Source organism: Poecilia reticulata, chromosome 3 (genome assembly GCF_904066995.2).
Source record: "Poecilia reticulata chromosome 3, P_reticulata-male-v2, whole genome shotgun sequence".
NCBI lineage: Eukaryota > Metazoa > Chordata > Actinopteri > Cyprinodontiformes > Poeciliidae > Poecilia > Poecilia reticulata.
In genome coordinates, this window is record NC_088832.1 from 3,102,433 (window position 1) to 3,117,944 (window position 15,512).

General features: G+C 40.9%; 1 protein-coding gene across 20 annotated transcripts in view; it reads right to left on the reverse strand.

Moving 5' to 3' along the window:
• The window catches only part of cemip (cell migration inducing hyaluronidase 1), a 226,456-nt gene that overhangs the window by 35,572 nt on the left and 175,372 nt on the right, over positions 1-15,512 (reverse strand). For 18 of the 20 annotated variants that reach the window (XM_017303981.2, XM_017303974.2, XM_081604930.1 and 15 more), the window contains 2 exons: positions 5,180-5,265; positions 2,252-2,383 (listed from right to left, as the gene is read on the reverse strand). The exons of 1 other annotated variant lie outside the window; for it this stretch is intronic. In XM_017303981.2, the coding sequence (XP_017159470.1) occupies positions 2,252-2,383; positions 5,180-5,265 (218 nt within the window). The remainder of the gene's footprint in view (positions 1-2,251; positions 2,384-5,179; positions 5,266-15,512) is intronic. One more of the 20 variants, XM_017303973.2, reaches the window with a different exon arrangement.

A 15,512-nucleotide genomic window follows, 5' to 3' on the forward strand; every position in this document is an offset into this window, starting at 1 on the left:
TTAATTGTTAATTAAAAAAAATCAATGTACATGATTAAATAAAATAATGATAGCTTCTACTGCAGTGTACCCAAAGCATTACAAGAACAAAGAACGGCTCTCAGAGACACTCCAGTCCCATTTTCTAAGTAAAGAGCCATTCAGAAGAATCGGACTGTTCCTGAATGTCACATCACTACATTGCAGACTTTTGGACACAGCGTTGTCCCATATATGCTACAAGTCAGTCAACACCTCCACACAATAATAAGTGCAGAGAGGGACAACTTTTTTTCATCACAATGCTTATGTGTCTCTATACAGCTAGCTTTGCTTTTTTGATGGTCTCGGTCTTGTCTCGGTCTCGGGCGCTGAGGACTCGGCATTTTATTTCAAGACCAGTCGAGACTGCAACTGAAAATATCACTAAATGTACAGCATACTGTCCAGTTTATTTGTTAACATCTTTGTTTTCAGTGGATGCAAAACGCACCAATTAAAAACCAAGCAATTACGTGTTTCTGTTACTCCCCGTCCTCCTCCCCACCTTTGACTCATACGAGGTGCTCCAAGACATGCAGTGGTTTCCTCTCAGGGGCAGAAGATCTGTCTAATAGTCAGTCAATAGTCAATAAAGCTGCATAAATCATCAGAAATCCGATGGCCACAGCTAACTCAGCAGCTCTTCGCTTTCACAGTCGGTGGGGACTAAGTCCAACTTTTTTCATCACTTAGAAAAGTATCTCAAAGAATGGTAAGCTCTGTTGACGTGATGTTAGCAAAGCTAGCTGTACAGAGACACATAAGCATTGTGATGAAAAAAGTTGACACTCACTTCTCTGAATTATTGTGCAGAGATGTTGACTGACTTGTCGCATATCTGAGACAACAATGTGTCCAAAAGTCTGCAATGTAGTGATGCGACATTCAGGAGCAGAACGATTCTTCTGCACGGGTCTTTATTATTGGATAGGACTGGAGTGTCACTGAGAGCCTATCAGATTACCATACGCTGTCAGAATAGCATACATCAGAGGTTCCAAACTGTGGTAGGGGGCGCGCCCCACAGCGACACTGTAGGGGGGGCAATGCCGCCCCTGCCATTGCAGGGGGGGCACGGGAAGCCGTCTGGATGAAAAAGAAAAACAAAAAAACATGAACGCTGTATGTGCTGGGTTTTTACCTTTGAATGGCCAAGTCTCTGTTATTCCTCTGTCAATTTGATACAGTAGGGTCTTCCACACTAACCCTATCTGTGTCCTCTGTCACTTTTATCAGAAGTTAAAACTATTTAATCCGTGGTAATCTGTTTTTCCGAGCCGTCTTTAAACACAACATGAGCGCTGTGCACCTGTGCGGCAGTGAAGGAGACCTGCTGCTGCTGTGCAGAGCTGCTCAGGTGTGTTAGAATCATGGCAGAAAACCAGTAAAACGCAAAGAACTTTTCACAGTTTTCCCCCAAACTAACAGACTGTTTAGTGAAGCTGCTTGATGCAGGTAAAGTTAGCTAAAAGATGACTAGCTCCCTAATATCAATACAGCACCTTAAGCTTGTTAACAAGTAGCTCATAGGCTAAGTTGTTGTCTATGTTCAGCTACATAGATTCATTTTGCCCCCCAAAAAGTCGACCCCCCCCCTCAAAAATACATCGTTCAACCACACAGCTATTTGTAGGGGGGGGGCAGAAAATGTTTGGGAACCACTGGGGGGCTCAGGACAAAAAGTTTGGGAACTACTGGCATACAAGTATCTACTTCTTGCTCCTTGGTCAGTGTTCATAGTTGACCGTCAGGGTTTTGCCTCAGTTGCTATGTTTAATGGTGCAGATGGTTTCTGACATGAGCAACATGGGTAAACACCCAGGGCGTTATCTTTTTAGGGATGGCACGAGACCACCGCAGATCGTAGCACAGAGATGGAAGCTAAGCAGAACAAAGAGTTTGTTAAATTTAACATTGGTTAAATGTAATAAGTATTTAATATCTGTGTTTTTGGGAATATGGATCTTTCAGAACAATTTGAGAAGTAATTTTGATCATATTTCACATTTTATATCATGTAGAGCGCGGCGCTGGTCTTGTCTTGGTCTCGGGCTAGGTGGTCTTCACCACAACACTGCATAGACCACTATGTAACACAGATACATTAAGCATATGTATACATACGCTCGTACATTGATTTAAATACATCTTTTGTAGAATTACTTCAGACAAACATGCATTCATTTGGTCAGAATAATAATCAATTAGAATTTTCATGTATTGTACTCACTGGCAGCCATCGAGCCACACATCTCCTCCTCTCAGCCAGGCTCCATGATCCTGGTTTTTGTAGGCTATAAAATGACTGATGATTGCAGGAACTCTGGGTTTGAAGAGATCTGCATCCTGGTGCGGGCTATACCTATACAATGTTCCAAAGTAGCACAGTGTGATCATTTAGATTGTCATTGTAATTCATGCCGTCATGTCAAAATCATAGCTTTTCCGGCTAGGTTCCCTGCACTAGTTCCTGACTTTAAGTCCCAGTATTATTGCTGTCTTGTCTTGCCCATGATAGATATCAACTATATTTATGACATCTGGACTTCAACCCTTGTTACAAGTTGCATCCTCTGTCTTCTACTAATAATACTGACATCTGTCTCTTTGTGTATAAACATTGCCTGTTTATTGAAGCCCAGACTGAAGAGGAATTAAAATTATCTTTAAGAAGGACTTCCCCACCTCATGTGACCTAACGATCCTTCGTGAGTGAAGGCATGCAAATAATGACCATTTTTCTAGTAACCAGCCTGCTTCCTCTCTTTAAAGTGCTGTAAGTACTCTCCCCATTCATTTCCTCATGCGTGTGAGATTACAAGCTCGTACATGTTGACAGTACACATGGAAAAGCAACGCAGCACAGAAGGTTGTCGTCATCCCATCCCATCTGTTGGTTTCACCCAGAGTGGTAGAAAATCTTCGTCTTTCACGGTTGTTGATCACTCCCCGTGTATCAAGCCCATTTGCATTCCTTGCAAACAGAGCTTAGCTTACACAGAGAAGACATGAGCTTGGTGCTAATGCTATTGTTGGGGTCCATTGAAAACAGCAAGCTTTATACATAGATTAGATTTTATTTGACTTATTGTCATCTGGAGGGACTCGGAATATAGCTGCTGCTTTTCTATGTCAAGAGAAGCCAGTTGAGAAGGCTCAAGCATCTGATTGGGATGCCTCCTTCTTGACCCTCCCTGGTGAGGGGTTCCAGGTACCCAGAGGAAGACCCAGGACACACTGTAGGGGTTTATGTTTCTCAGCTGGCCTGGGAACACCTTGGATTTTCCCCGGGGAGCTGGATCAAGTGACTGAGGAGACAGAAGTGTGGGTCTCCTTGCTTAGGCTGCTTCCCAGATAACCGGAAGACAATGGATGGATGGATTTATTGTTATTACACAGGACTTTGAGCAATATAAGATTACTAATTCAATTCTACTTAAAGCTTTTACAAACAATCACAGCAAAACCGGGTAGAAGAGGAGACATTCTACTTAGTATGTAGATGAATTGGTACTTCTAACAGCCCATCAGTCTTTTTGTCTTTGACTTTACACTTCCTTTAACATCTCTTTGATGGCAGTATGATAAACAGCTGCACTAAAGCCACCAATCACAGCCAGGAGGAGGGTCTTAGTGCTGTCAAGCACTCTCATGTACACTCTGCTCACACTCTCTCCCTTGCTATTTGCTACTCTACAGCTAGTTTCCTTCAACAGAGGGTGTCTTGAATGCTCTAGCTAGATAGCATGGGCACTGCTGATGGCAGATAAACAGTTTTCTTCTAGAGGTAAGTTGTTTATATGCCATTAGCACATTGACCAGCGCTTATATGACTGGTCTAGGACTTTCCTCCTGTCTTTGATCAATTGTTTTTGACTGAGAGCAGTACATTTCTGCAGATGGAAATAGTAGCACTGGTTGGAGGGCCATCTTTTTTTCATAAATGATCTGTGTCATACAATACTGTCATAGCTGAGAGACTGTTTAAATAAATATGTAACAAAAAAAAAACAGGGATGGAGGACTTGGAACCAGTCTTGACCTGTTTTTTTTCTGGTCTTGGTCTTGTTCAGCAAATTGGGTCAAGGCTTGTTCGAGACTCTCCTGTCTTTGTCAAAATGACAAAACTTACTTTCTTTTATCTTCACCTGCAGAAGCACAACAAACTAAATGTTAAATAAAAGCAACATCAGTGATGAGATCGCAACTGCATCTCATCATCTAAAAAAATACTCTATTATTGCTAATGACCACAAAATATTGTTGCATGTGAATGTTTAAACACCAGAAGGCATTTGGTGCTTTGATTTAAAAGAGCATATCTGTTTGTTCACATTTGGTCTAGCTTTTGTCACTCATTGCTTTTTAACAAAAGCAATGTCCTGAAATATTTATCGACGTTCTACATATTTGGTCTCACAATGTCAGGTCTTGGACTTATATTGGTCTTGGTCTTGGAAGAATTGGTCTTGACTCCATCCCTGTAAAAACATTTTTAAAAACTTACATACTCCAGATTTAAGAACTAAATCCACTTAATGAGTTGGTAGAATTGATAGATTGTTTTGCTTGTAAGGGTAACTTTCATGGACAAAGATGTATAAGACTAAATTGTGGGAAAGCAAAGTAAACTGAAAGGGCTTTGTGTGTAATTTGTTAGTTTCGCTTTGTTTATGTGTTTATTGAACTGATAGTTTTTGTTGTTGTTGTGAATTTGGAGATAATTGTAATCAATAGCATCTCAGGATGTCATAGACTCTAAGTATCCCATTAAAAAAATTTAAAAAAAGAAATAAAAGAAAATGATGTTCAAAAATCTCACTCAGCATGCAGGTTACATTTAGCAGGGACATAATAAGTCTATTAATTTTCACTATTCATTAGTTCATCCATAGCAATGGATGTTGGAAAAACTAATACTCGTCTCTGTTGAAATTAGTGGCAAAGGTATGTACCACACAGTTGGAAGAGGTGTCATTTATTCTTTGCCAACATGTACTGAAATTCTTAACAGAAAAGTGTGAACAGAAAATGTTTAGTCATTGCCATACATGTGGCCACACATGAAACTTACATAGGAAATAAACAGAAATATTTAATTATAATAAGTTACATCCACACTGTTTGCTGAAAAGTAAGATTGTTAGGTGAATCTAACCTGGCTCCAATTAGAGACAGAAAGGGTCTCTTGTCCTTGTCATTGGCCTCTGTAGTCTTCACTCCATTATCAAGGATCATTCCAGCCTAAAATAAAAAAACAAAACAAAATATATTTTAGGTACGAAAATATGGTAAGAATAAATAATTATGATTATAGCTACAATATTTATATTACTTTTATAAGCTCTGTGTGTACCTTTTACACACAAAGCTGATAATATGCAAGTTTGTGCATATTATTACCACTTAAATTAAGTAAAATCTAGGCTTTATTCTGAAAGTTTTTAAAATTATAAATGTATTTTTTTCATATTTTTCTATATTCAGACTATATATTGTATATCAAGAAGTTTAAAATTAGCATAATGTCTGAAATTAGCATTTGTTAAGTCTTCCTAACAATTTAAATATTTTGATAAGATTTTTCTATGTAGAATTGAGAAGTCAATATCATGTGCATCAGCTCCCACTGTACTGAACATGTAGCCTGCAGAAAGAAAGCGATAATTTATTATTCTATTTACACTGTATAGAATTTGACTAGTAAAATTATTTACGACTTGCAGCCAGCGCAGATCACCTCTCTTTGCCTGGTACACAGGTTTGCAGCTTGACCGTCCCAACCCAAATGTGAACTCTCGCTACAACGCCGCATATAAGCTACATAATTACTTCTCACTGCACACAGTCATGAATCACACTGTACCTCTTATTATCTACATATCTATATATTTTTTTTATATTAACAAGTGTGAATTTTATGAATTATGTTGTCTGAGCTATCACTTTTCAGTCAATTTGTACTACTCATGTGCCTTGAAATTGCTCCTTGGAGACAAAGTTATTTAAATTGAATTTAAATCTGTTGCACATTCCTTTATGTTCAGTATTGGGTGTGGTGATCCACAGACCTGTCCTCCAGGACATGAGGATGACACAAGGAAGATAAAAGCAATATACACCCAGTGGGTCCCCACACATTGAGCCCCAAAACTGCCCCAAAGGGAGATGCAGCGACGAGACCACATGCTCTGCAATTTTGTGTCCAGATCCAGCCGTGAACACAGAGGCCCAAGGTCAAACCACACCTCCAACAGAGGCCTAACAAAGCCAGATCATTTGGGCCCCCCGCCCCAGCAAGCAGCTGCCAGGATGAGCTGGCACATACCCATGTCTAAGACACCAAGAACCACTGGGTGGTGCAGGCCCAGGGAGAAGCAACAGAGGAAGGTTGATCGAGTCCACCAAAGACCGGGCACCCAATCAACCCCACACCACAGACCTGGTGGCATCTAAGTATGCTGGCAATACACCTTTCCTTCTTTTTATTCCTCTCTCACTGTTAACGCTGTGTTTAGTTTTTAATGATGTAAAGACCCTCCCGGAGAGGCGCAAGTACTGTCCCCCACTCATAGCCCTATTCGGATTAGAGTCCCTTGAGTAAAACATGGGTTAGATTCCCAGTTAAACGACGTTTAAGTAAAGTCCTACGGGGCTTAGTGTCCCAGTTGACGTCGTTTCAACAAAAAAAGGTTGGAGTCCTTGTCAAACTGCGTTTGACAGAGCGTGAGGCAGCAGCATATATGGACCCTTAATTCAACCCTATGACAGCCATAGATAACAAGGTTGAAGGGTTTCACATTTAACAGGTGAGGAAAAAGTTTTAATTTAGAGAAAATATTGAGAAAGTGAGCAGTGAGTTAGTTACGCAGGCCTAACTGTTGCTAGCCTTCTATTGACTTTGATAACCTTAACATGTGCTGCGCAGTTCGGTGGGTTTTGGTTCCGTTAGCACTATACTAAAAACAACCTGCACATCAAGTCATCAGTAGAGCAGGTGTTTAAATCAGCTGATCAACCACCGCGGTGGTCAGGCGAAAACTTAATAATCACAATATAGACATCAAGCCTGACAACATGACGTAACAGATTGAATGTTCTGTTTTGGTGTTTTTGCTACTTTTTGTGTGGGAAATGTTTGTTTTTTTGGTGTTGATTCCCCTGATCGGTAATCTCTGCTCCATCTGCTCGTTGAGCTGTTGTCTGTCGGTTGCCATGGCAATGGGTCCATGTAAAGCGACACAGAGTGACAAAAGGCAGAATAGAAGTGGTGTTTGGTTCTTCACCAGTTTATCAGCTTTATTACCTTTATTGTGGCGCCACTGCAGTTAAACAAGTGACAAAAACTGAACTAATCATCAAACTACGGCTCCTACAACATATTTAAAATGATTGACCAATATAAGAGAAATTTGCCCCTTCTTGCATCTTGACAGAACTAACAGAAACAAAATTGTTTATAGATTTGTATCACGGAGAATTGATCAAACATCAGTTTTTTCCTCTTTATTTTAAGTCGTATTTAATAGATATATCTGATAAATGATGGCGCTACGAATATTTTTGTGACAGATTTCTGCTCGTCCTGCATTGGGATAAAATGGTTTTCTGGACATAACTTAATGAATCACATAGCGACTAATAGGCGCTGTCCAATCCAGTAATACATATCAATTACTGTATTGATATGTATTACTATATTACGTAAAATTATTTTTACAGGCGGGAGATCGACAGGCGGATTGGGGCAGCGTCTACTGTGAAGTGGGCGCTGTACCGGTCCGTCGTGGTGAAGAGAGAGCCGAGTCAAAAAGCGAAGCTCTCGATTTACCGGTCGATCTACGTTCCCACCCTCATCGATGGTCATGAGCTTTGGGTCATGACCGAAAGAACGAGATCACGGATACAAGCGACCGAAATGGGTTTCCTCCGCAGGGTGGCTGGGCTCTCCCTTAGAGAGAGAAGCTCGGTCATCCGGGAGGGACTCAGAGTAGAGCCGCTGCTCCTCCACGTCGAGAGGAGCCAGTTGAGGCTCGGGCATTTGGTCAGGATGCCTCCTGGACGCCTCCCTGGTGAGGAGTTCCGGGCACGTCCCACTGGGAGGAGGCCTCGGGGAAGACAGAGGACACACTGGAGGGACTATGTCTCTCAGCTGGCCTGGGAACGCCTTGGGATTCCCCCGGAGGAGCTGGAAGAAGTGGCTGGGGAGAGGGAAGTCTGGGCCTCCCTTCTGAAGCTGCTGCCCCCGCGACCCGACCCCGGATAAGCGGAAGAAAATGGATGGATGGATATTTTTACGTATGAAAGACGTAAAAATAATTAACTATACTATATTAAGAAATTGTATTTAAGCCTCTGTGCTATATGAAGCTCATTTTGAAACAATGAGAGTTAAAAACAATATTTTGCATCAAGTAAATGAAGTATAATGTTAGGTCTATGTAAGCTAAAAGTGAGAATGAGACACACACACACATATATATATGTATACATATATGTACATATACAAGTATAATATATATATATATATATATATATATATATATATATATATATATATATATATATATATGTAAAAGTAAAACTACCACAAGTACTGGCTTTTAAAAATACTTACGTATTAAAAGTAAAAGTACTTGCTGAATCGCTAATACAATATCATTAAGTGAACTGATCGTATTTAATTTTAATACATTAGAAATGTGCCATTTTATTGAACAATGTTAAAGCATGTTTTTATTGCGTTTACTCTCTGTAACATAGTTTAGACTTAGATATGTGATTCTATGCATCATAATTTCAGGGATGGAAACATCTTGTCTCCTGTCCTAACACAGCATGAACTTCACTTTTTTTTGTCACTAATGCTATTTATTTTTAAAGAAATCCAACAGAAAGGGGATGGAAAGAAGGTGGGTGGGGGACGACATACAACCAAGGAGCCACATAGCAGAGTTGTAGTCAAGACCACCTACCCAAGACCAAGTCAACACCAGCACCCCGCGCTACGTGACACAAAAAAATTAACTTTTACCTATGAAAATTGCTTCTCAAATTGATCTGAAAGATCCACATTCCCTTAAAACACCTAGATATTAAATACTTAGAGCTGAAATAAATTTAATCAGTAAAGATCCATCCAGAAGAATCGGATTGTTCCTGAATGTTATATCACTATATTGCAGACTTTGGTCACAGCATTGTCCCATAAATGCGACACCTCAGTCAACACCTCCACACAATAATTCAGCGCATGAGTGACAACTTATTTTACATCACAGATGCAACATATGCATATCTGTACAGTTAGCTTTGCTAACATCACCTCCACAGATCTTACCTTTCTTTAAGCTTTCCTTCCAAGTGACGCTAAAAGATGGACGAAGTCCCCACCATCTGTGAAAGCGAAGCGCTTCTTATTTTACATGTTGCCATATCTTATGATTTATGTACACTCTTAGAAGTGGCTGTAAATTTACGGTGGAATTCCATCAGTAACATACTGTTATTCCAAAATATGGTAGGATATTGTCAATTTTATGTTTTCTTCTCTTGTCACAATCAAGACTGACGACTGGCAGAAAACTACCGCTAAATAATTGTACAATACAGTTTTTTTCCTAGCAAGACATTTTACTTGTACATTTACATTTACATCTTAGAGAACCAGAATTTAAAGACAATATTAAACGGAAGAAAAAAAAACTTTCCATAATAAATCTTTTAGGGAATGAATCGAAATCTACAGAACATAATCAAAAGTGTTACATTACCAGTGTTGGTGTTGTATGTTAAAAATAAAATTAATTAAACACTTGTTTAGTCAAATTTAAAGATAGGTTTGTCAGTTTCCCTAAAAAGATGGTGTTTGATAAAGAGTTGCTCCCACAACCGCAACGTATCTGTGACGTCACGTGTTGCCCTGGAGACGGCAGTATGGCGTCTTGTCTGGATCTTATCATAAGAAGGTAAGTTCCCCAAATATATTAAAACATGCTCTTTTTGTTCTCTTTTTAATGGATTTATATAATGTAATGGTGATGTATTGTCTCAATGTTTGTAACTCCCTGGCAGACATTATACCACAAAGTATGCTGCGTTTATACTGTTTTTTTTCACCCTCTGGCAGCTGAAGGAGGAACGGCTTACCCTGCTCTCTCCCATCCTTACTGATAACTTTTGTCATGAAATCTGGTATGAGCATGTGAGATCTTTCCAGGCGCACGCAGAAAACGGAATAAAGGCCTAGGAATTAACAGTATACCCTGCATATGATTATAAGTAATAAGTGATTATAAAGTGATAATACACATGCCAATGAAGAGATGTCTGTAATGTATGATCGAAACATGTATTCTGTACTTTTAATCAAGTGAATGTTATAATAATGTATACTCTGTACTCTTAATCAGTTACATTATGGAAGACTGAAGGTTGTACTTTTGAGTCAACAAACAAACAACATGATTATATAAAATCATCATGTATTATTAAAAATCATAGATACTGAGGTAAGGGAAAGAATACTCCTCACTGAGCGGGAGGCGAGGAACCGAAGGATGAGTCATCAAATGAGTGAGCGAGATGCAGGGGTGGGGCAGAATTGGAACCAGATGGCCAGTAAGTCATGAGCGTTAGGGAAGTCCGGGACTTTCCACAGGCAGCCCTGCCTTGCATGACATCAGGTAATGACATTATGCAATGGGCAGGCTCCATGGAGATACAGTCCTGCCTTACAAACCGCCCTTGGTTAGAGAGCATAAATACTGATGTTCGGGGGGGAAATAGTGTTCTTCGTCCCCGGCGCAGAAGAGGAGTCAACAAGGGAAGCAGGCTAAAGACCAGCGGAGGACCACACCCGGGACCGAGGAAAAAGCTCAAAGACTTCACGCCGATAAGAAGAGACAAGTTCCACCGGCCACCAACTCCGGTTCCAGATCCGACCAACTCCTCTGCCTCTACCCAACGCTCTCAACCCAGTAGCAGCTGACTTGGAAAAGAGACGGAGGTCTTCTAAAGACAAAGAATCTGCACGTTCAAAGGACAGCGTGAGTCTTCTCTCCGCTTCTCTTCAGTAAAGAGGACTTTGCTCCGGCTGGACAAAGACTCTGACCAAGGACATCTAAAGATTACAGCTGCCGAGACCAAGAACCATCGGGTATGAGCTGACCAGCTTCCCCCCCCAAAAGCCTCGCTCAGTGAATTTAGTGACACAGGTTAGGGATAAGAACAAGGATAGGATGTGATTAATCCTAGTGATTTTATTATAATTTTTGCCTTTTTTTATAATCTTTGGGAATTTAACCTGCTGTCATATGCCCCTGCTAATGCTTGCTTAATAAAACTATATTCTAAAATTCTAATGAGGATTCGAGCAGTGAGTTTATTTGTGTCAGTTTTAAGGATTGTTGGTTCTCCTAAGTGTGGTAAATGTAACATACATGATTCTAGAGACAGGGTGGCTTTGTGTTTTCCTCTGGTGAGTGTTAAAATAATGACCCTGGGACTTAATTCTTAGTCACTAAACTTAATCTAGCCGTTAACAAGTGCCGTTATTTTAGGAGAGGAGCTACCGTTAACAGGAGTGGTTGTAGGGGTTATGCAGATGTGAGGGCTACTCAGCTGATTGTTCCTCAACTGAAAAGGGTCATAACTTCTGGATCGAAGGTAGTCAGAGCTAGACGAGTCCTTTCCGACCCCAGTTTAAACAGATGATTCTCCACAAACTATCTCTAGGGTAAGACCCGAGTTTCTGGGGGTTTTCCGGACCTGTTAGACAGAGATCTGGGCAGTAGCGAGTCCGAAGAGTTGTGAGGAGTAGGCGGGACTTGCTATTGGGAAGTAACAGACACTTTGCTTGTGAATTATTTTTAAAGTCACAATTTTTATGGTTTTATTCACATTATCGACATCATAACTGGATTACTTCAAACCTAAAAACCGGGAGATTTTCTCACTTTTACTTTTACCTCACTTTTCTTCACCTCCAAGTTGAACTAGGGCAAAATGCCCCCGTCCGACCCCAAGGACATTAGCAGTATTCTACAACGACTTCAGTTTTTAGAAACAAAGATTCAACGGCTGGAGGTGAACTTTGAGATCAACGCTACCTGTGGATATGAAACAACTCTTCCTCAAATCAGCGGAGAGGTCGTACACCCCGCACCAAGCAGCTCACCCTGGATCGCTCAGGGCGCCAAGCCGAAACAAAAGTCTCACACTGCAGATCCCATGAGACGACTAACGGGGAGAACCCCTCACCTGGACGAATCAGCGTGGCCGGCTCTGAGCCGAAACCCACCTTCAACCTCAACACCTGCTCTGCCAAAGAATAGCAAACAAGCAGCTGGAACCAAAACGGCTTCACCGAGCCCACTCCCAAGGAAAATGTGACCAGCCCAAGCCTCAAAACATCCTGACTCCGTGGGAATCCCACTGAAAAACAGATTTTCTGCACTTCAGCAAAAGCCTCTGAGTGAAAACCCACCTTCAAACATCAGCAATGAGGCTAAACCAACGCATCCACTGCACAAAGCTCCGAAGGACAAAGTGACCACCAGGAAAACGAAAGGTATGCCAAGAGTGCTTATTGTTGGAGATGAGGCAGTAAATGGAATCAGTCATGTTTGTAATCCCAAGAAAACGAGAGTGGTTTCTTTTCCTGGTGACACTGTATCTGATTTGACTTGCAAAGTGCTCTCTCTAACCACTGATCAGCCAAACATGGAGACTTTAGTTGTGCATGTTGGAGCCAACGATCTGGCAAAGCAAAAATCCGAGATTCTGAAAAAGGACTTTAATATTCTTCTGGACACTATGGGAAAATTAAAAACGAAGTTATTTCTCAGTGGTCCAATTCCATCGCCTCAATGGGGAGACGAAAAACATTCCAGGCTGCTTATGATAAACAAATGGCTGATTAAAACCTGCTCTGCCAGCTCAGTGACCTTCATCGATAACCTCTGGATCTACTGGCAGCGCTTTCACCTCTTTGGAAGAGGAGGACACAATCTTAACAAACACGGAATAAGGCTGCTCACTGCAAACATTTTTCATTTTATCAACAAGAACAACAATGTGACCATCGCTTCAGAAGAACAGGCTCAAGGATGTCTGACTAGGATGGAGCCCTCCGCATATCAAGAACAAACTATTCCAATACAAACTGATAAAACATCGGCTGTGAACAGAATGACTGGTTCCCCTCCTCCTTCCCCCATCCCACATCTTTCCCCCCTCCCTCTCTGCTCCTACACTCACTCACAAGATCAGAGTTTCTCAGAAAGTGAACCACTAAAGAGTGTCGGGCTTCACCTGAGCCGCCTGAAAATGCTGGTGGAGAATTCAGGTGAGAGAGAAAGACGGACGGACTCTTTCTCCTCCCAGCTGGATAGTATGGATCAACAGGTTCGCCTCGGCACGACTCTCACTTCATCTAAGCCACCTGCCTCTGACCTCCCTGAAGATCCAGCACTCCGCATTTCTGAGGTCTGAGACCGGGGTCCAGATATTATCCTTACACCCGTCTTCCTCCAGAATGTGTCTGGCCCCCCAACATTGCATAGCAGGACAATACCTGTCCGGATCACTACAAGAACAGTTACAAAAAACAGAAATTCAAAAAACAGTGGTCTTAATTCAAACCTCAGACTGATCCCCTGTCTAAAGGAACCTCAGACTGAAGAGCTTTCAGCCTCCGAGTCACTTAAACTGGCTCTTTTAATACCAGATCTCTCTGTTCTAAAGCTCTATTAATTAATGATTTCATCACTGAGCATAATATTGATATTTTATTTCTGACAGAAACATGGCTGAATGACAATAATGAAGCAATCGTACTAATTGAATCAACGCCTCCTACGTACAATTTTTTAAGTGAAAATAGAAAACACAAAAAAGGAGGAGGCGTGGCTTCAATATTTAAGAATACCATAAACTGTAGTAAAATCTCTTTGGGTAATTTTATGTCTTTTGAATATCTTGGAATCGAGGTAAAAGGCCACAAACGAACTTTGACACTAACTCTATACAAAACACCAACATATGTGGAAAATTTCTTTGCGGACTTGAATGAGCTTCTATCTCTCATATGTATTGATTACGATTGTTTGATAATTGTTGGTGATTTCAACATTCATGTTGACAACCTGAAGACCGAGGGGCTAAAAAGCTCTGTAATATATTAGAGAGTTTTGGTTTAACACAACATGTCAAACAAGCAACACACACTCAGGGACACACACTGGACCTGGTTATCAGTAAAGGGTGTGAATATTTCCAGTGTCTCTGTAACTGATGTCGCCTGTCGGATCATTTTGCTGTTATCTTTGACAGTTTTTATCCGTTAACCCACCTTTCACAGAAAACACAGCAGAAACATTTAATCAAATCTACTCTTCTTCCTCACTCTTAACTTATAGTGACGTAGATAAGTTGGTGGATGATTTTCAGTGCAAACTTTCAGATATCATTGATTACATTGCCCCCACTAAAGTGAAGGTTGTGACTGGTAGGAAGAAAACTCCATGGAGAAATGCACAAGTAGTTCAATCTGCATGACAACTCTGCCGTAGGGCCGAACGGAAATGGCGTAAAGGTCAACTGCATGTTTATTATGACATCTACAAGGAAAGACTACGTAACTATCACTCAACACTAAAACATGCCAGAGAGGCTTTCTTTGTAGATGTCATAAACAAAACCATCATCAATGCTCGAGCTTTATTTGCTACTGTTGACAGGCTCACAAACCCTCCTATGACGTTACCACCTGAACTTCAATCTAATGGCGCCTGCAACAAGTTTTCAAGTTTCTTTTCAGAAAAAATTCAAAAGATCAGAGGATTAATCTGCACATCCACTCCAAAGACAGTACCAATGCTGGGCCCAAACAAAACAAATGCAGGAAAAATGACCCAATTTCAACTACTTAATTATAAAACCCTAGAAGAAATTATAAGTCAATTAAGCTCCAGTTCCTGCTGTCTGGATGTCCTACCCACACATTTCTTTAAGAAAGTCCTGCCTGTTGTTGCTAATGATCTGATCCAAATAGTAACTCATCGCTCTCTTCAGGTGTTTTTTTCCCCCAGGCTTTGAAAACAGCAGTTATCAAACCACTGATAAAAAAGAACAATCTGGACAAATCACTATTGCAGAATTACAGGCCGATCTCCAACCTCCCATTCATCAGCAAAATTATTGAAAAAGCTGTTTAAACAATTAAATAACTTCCTAACAATAACAAACTGCTTTGACTCCTTCCAGTCTGGTTTTCGTGCTCACCACAGCACAGAGACTGGCCTAGTCAAAGTGTTCAATGACATCCATATAAATACAGACTGTGGGAGAACCACAGTGCTGGTTCTGTTGGACCTCAGTGCAGCTTTCGACACTGTTGACCACGACATTTTACTGAATCGACTGGAGAGTTGGGTCGGACTCTCCGGTCCAGTGCTCAACTGGTTTGAATCTTACATAAAGAACAGAGA